This window comes from Zonotrichia leucophrys, unplaced genomic scaffold, assembly GCF_028769735.1.
Source record: "Zonotrichia leucophrys gambelii isolate GWCS_2022_RI unplaced genomic scaffold, RI_Zleu_2.0 Scaffold_460_40487, whole genome shotgun sequence".
NCBI classification, from domain to species: domain Eukaryota; kingdom Metazoa; phylum Chordata; class Aves; order Passeriformes; family Passerellidae; genus Zonotrichia; species Zonotrichia leucophrys.
In genome coordinates this window covers 585-3,495 of record NW_026992665.1, presented here as the reverse complement: position 1 = coordinate 3,495, position 2,911 = coordinate 585, and the positions used below count along the sequence as shown (strand labels likewise).

General features: G+C 62.8%; 1 protein-coding gene across 1 annotated transcript; it reads right to left on the bottom strand.

The window, feature by feature from the left end:
- Positions 1–459: 459 nt before the first annotated feature.
- On the bottom strand, positions 460–2,221 carry B9D2 (B9 domain containing 2). Its single transcript, XM_064701278.1, has 2 exons — positions 2,170–2,221; positions 460–1,272 (listed from the first exon to the last, which is right to left on the bottom strand). Exons 1-2 carry the CDS (start codon positions 2,195–2,197, stop codon positions 965–967), a joined length of 336 nt encoding a protein of 111 aa, XP_064557348.1. The 5' UTR covers positions 2,198–2,221; the 3' UTR covers positions 460–964.
- Between the last annotated feature and the right edge of the window lie 690 nt (positions 2,222–2,911).

The window sequence follows — 2,911 nt, the reverse complement described above, 5'->3', positions numbered from 1 at the left end:
CTGCCCCCAATGCCACAGTGCCACCCCAATGTCCCCAATGTCCCCAATGGTGTCCCCAATGTCACAGTGCCACCCCAATGTCCCCAATGTCCCCAGTGTCCCCAGTGTCACAGTGCCACCCCATATCTCCCCATGTTCCGCGCCACCACGCCCAGCCGCAGCGTCACCGTGCCCAATGGTGTCACACCGTCCCCAATGTCCCCAGTGTCCCCAATGTCCCAGTGCCACCCCAATGTCCCCAGTGTCCCCAGTGTCACAGTGCCACCCCAATGTCCCCAATGTCCCCAATGGTGTCCCCAGTGTCACAGTGCCACCCCAATGTCCCCAATGGTGTCCCCAGTGTCACAGTGCCACCCCGTATCTCCCCATGTTCCGTGCCACCACGCCCAGCTGCAGTGTCACCGTGCCCAATGGTGTCCCCAATGTCCCCAGTGTCACAGTGCCACCCCAATGTCCCCAATGACCCCAATGTCCCAAATGTCACAGTGCCACCCCGTACCACGCCATGTTCCGTGCCACCACTGCCAGCTGCAGTGTCACTGTCCCCAATGTCCCCAATGTCCCCAATGGTGTCCCCAATGTCACAGTGCCACCCCAATTTCCCCAATGGTGTCCCCAATGTCCCAGTGCCACCCCAATGTCCCCAGTGTCCCCAACGGTGTCACAGTGCCACCCCAATGTCCCCAGTGTCACAGTGCCACCCCGTATCTCCCCATGTTCCGCGCCACCACGCCCAGCCGCAGCGTCACCGTGCCCAATGGTGTCACACCATCCCCAGTGTCACAGTGCCACCCCAATGGTGTCCCCAATGTCCCAGCAGTGTCACAGTGCCACCCCGTACCTCCCCATGTTCCGCGCCACCACGCCCAGCCGCAGCGTCACCGTGCCCAATGGTGTCACACCGTCCCCAGTGTCCCCAATGTCCCCAGTGTCCCCAATGTCCCCAATGGTGTCCCCAACGGTGTCACAGTGCCACCCCGTATCTCCCCATGTTCCGTGCCACCACGCCCAGCCGCAGCGTCACCGTGCCCGCGCTCTCGGTGCGCAGCCGGAACCTGTCCCCCGCCCCGGTGGCCGCCACCTCGGGCACGCGCAGCTCGGGCCCCCCCGTCCCCAGCAGCCGCTGCCGCCGCGTCCCCCGCGGGCGCCAGGTGACCACGGTGACGCGGTGGCAGCCGGGCGCGCTGGGCACGTGGCACACGCCGTACCCCGCCAGGCCGCGGCGGCCCCACGCGTCCACGTGCCACACCTCGAGCAGCAGCTTCGGCCACCCTGGGGACATTGGGGACATCATTGGGGACATCAATGGGGACATTGGAGGGATTGCGGACATTGGGGACATTGGGGGCATTGGGGGGATTGGGGACACACCTCGAGGAGCAGCTTCGGCCACCCTGGGGACACCAACGGGGACAGTGGGGACATTGCGGGGACATTGGGGGGATTGGGGACATTGGGGGCATTGGGGACATTGGGGATAATGGGGGGATTGGGGACATTGGGGACACTGGGGACATTGGGGACATTGGGGACATTGGGGATAATGGGGGGATTGGGGACATTGGGGGCATTGGGGACATTGGGGATAATGGGGACATTGGGGACATTGGGGACATTTGTGGACGTTGGGGGGATTGGGGACATTGGGGGGGTTTGGGACATTGGGGACATTGGGGACACTGGGGACACACCTTGAGGAGCAGCTTCAGCCACCCTGGGGACACCAACGGGGACAGTGGGGACATTGTGGGGACATTGGTGGGATTGGGGACATTGGGGACACCAATGGGGACATTGGGGTGACTGGGGACATCAATGGGGACACTGCGGTCATTAATGGGGACATTAATGGGGACATTGAGGACATTTGGGGACATTGGGGGGATTGGGGACACTGAGGACATTGGGGACATCATTGGGGTATGGGGGCAATGGGGGGACATTGGGGGCACATCGGGGACAGTCAGGGGACATTGGGTGGCTCAGGGACACTGTCAGGGACAGGGGGTGTCGGTGTCCCCCAGGTGTCCCCACCTTGCAGAGCCCCTGGGGGTGTCCCTGGATGTCCCCAATGTCCCCTCAGTGTCCCCAATGTCCCCAATGTCCCCAATCCCCCCAACGTCCCCAATGTCCCCAATGTCCCCAGGTGTGTCCCCAGTGTCCCCTCACCCTGTAACCCTTTGGTGGCCAGGTGCATGTCCAGCGGGTGTCCCCAATGTCCCCAATCCCCCCAATGTCCCCAATCCCCCCAGTGTCCCCCAATGTCCCCAATGCCCTCACTGTCCCCAATCCCCCCACATCCCCCCAATGTCCCCAATCCCCCCAGTGTCCCCCAATGTCCCCAGGTGTGTCCCCAGGTGTGTCCCCAATGTCCCCAATGTCCCCTCACCCTGTAACCCCTTGGTGGCCAGGTGCATGTCCAGCGGGTGTCCCCACTGTCCCCAATGTCCCCCCAATGTCCCCAGATGTCCCAATGTCCCCAATGTCCCCCAATGTCCCCAGTGTCCCCTCACCCTGTAACCCTTTCGTGGCCAGGTGCATGTCCAGCGGGTGTCCCCAATGTCCCCCCAATGTCCCCAATATCCCACAATGTCCCCAATCCCCCCAAAGTTCCCAATGTCCCCCACTGTCCCCAATGTCCCCCACTGTCCCCAGTGTCCCCAAGGTCCCAAATGTCCCCCAATGTCCCACAATGTCCCCCCAATGTCCCCAGTGTCCCCAATGTCCCCAATCCCCCCAATGTCCCACAATGTCCCCCCAATGTCCCCAATGTCCCCAGTGTCCCCCAATGTCCCCAATGTCCCCCAATGTCCCCAGATGTGTCCCCATTGTCCCCAGTGTCCCCAATGTCCCCCAGTGTCCCCAATCCCCCCAATCCCCCCAATGTCCCCAGTGTCCCCAATGTCCCCAA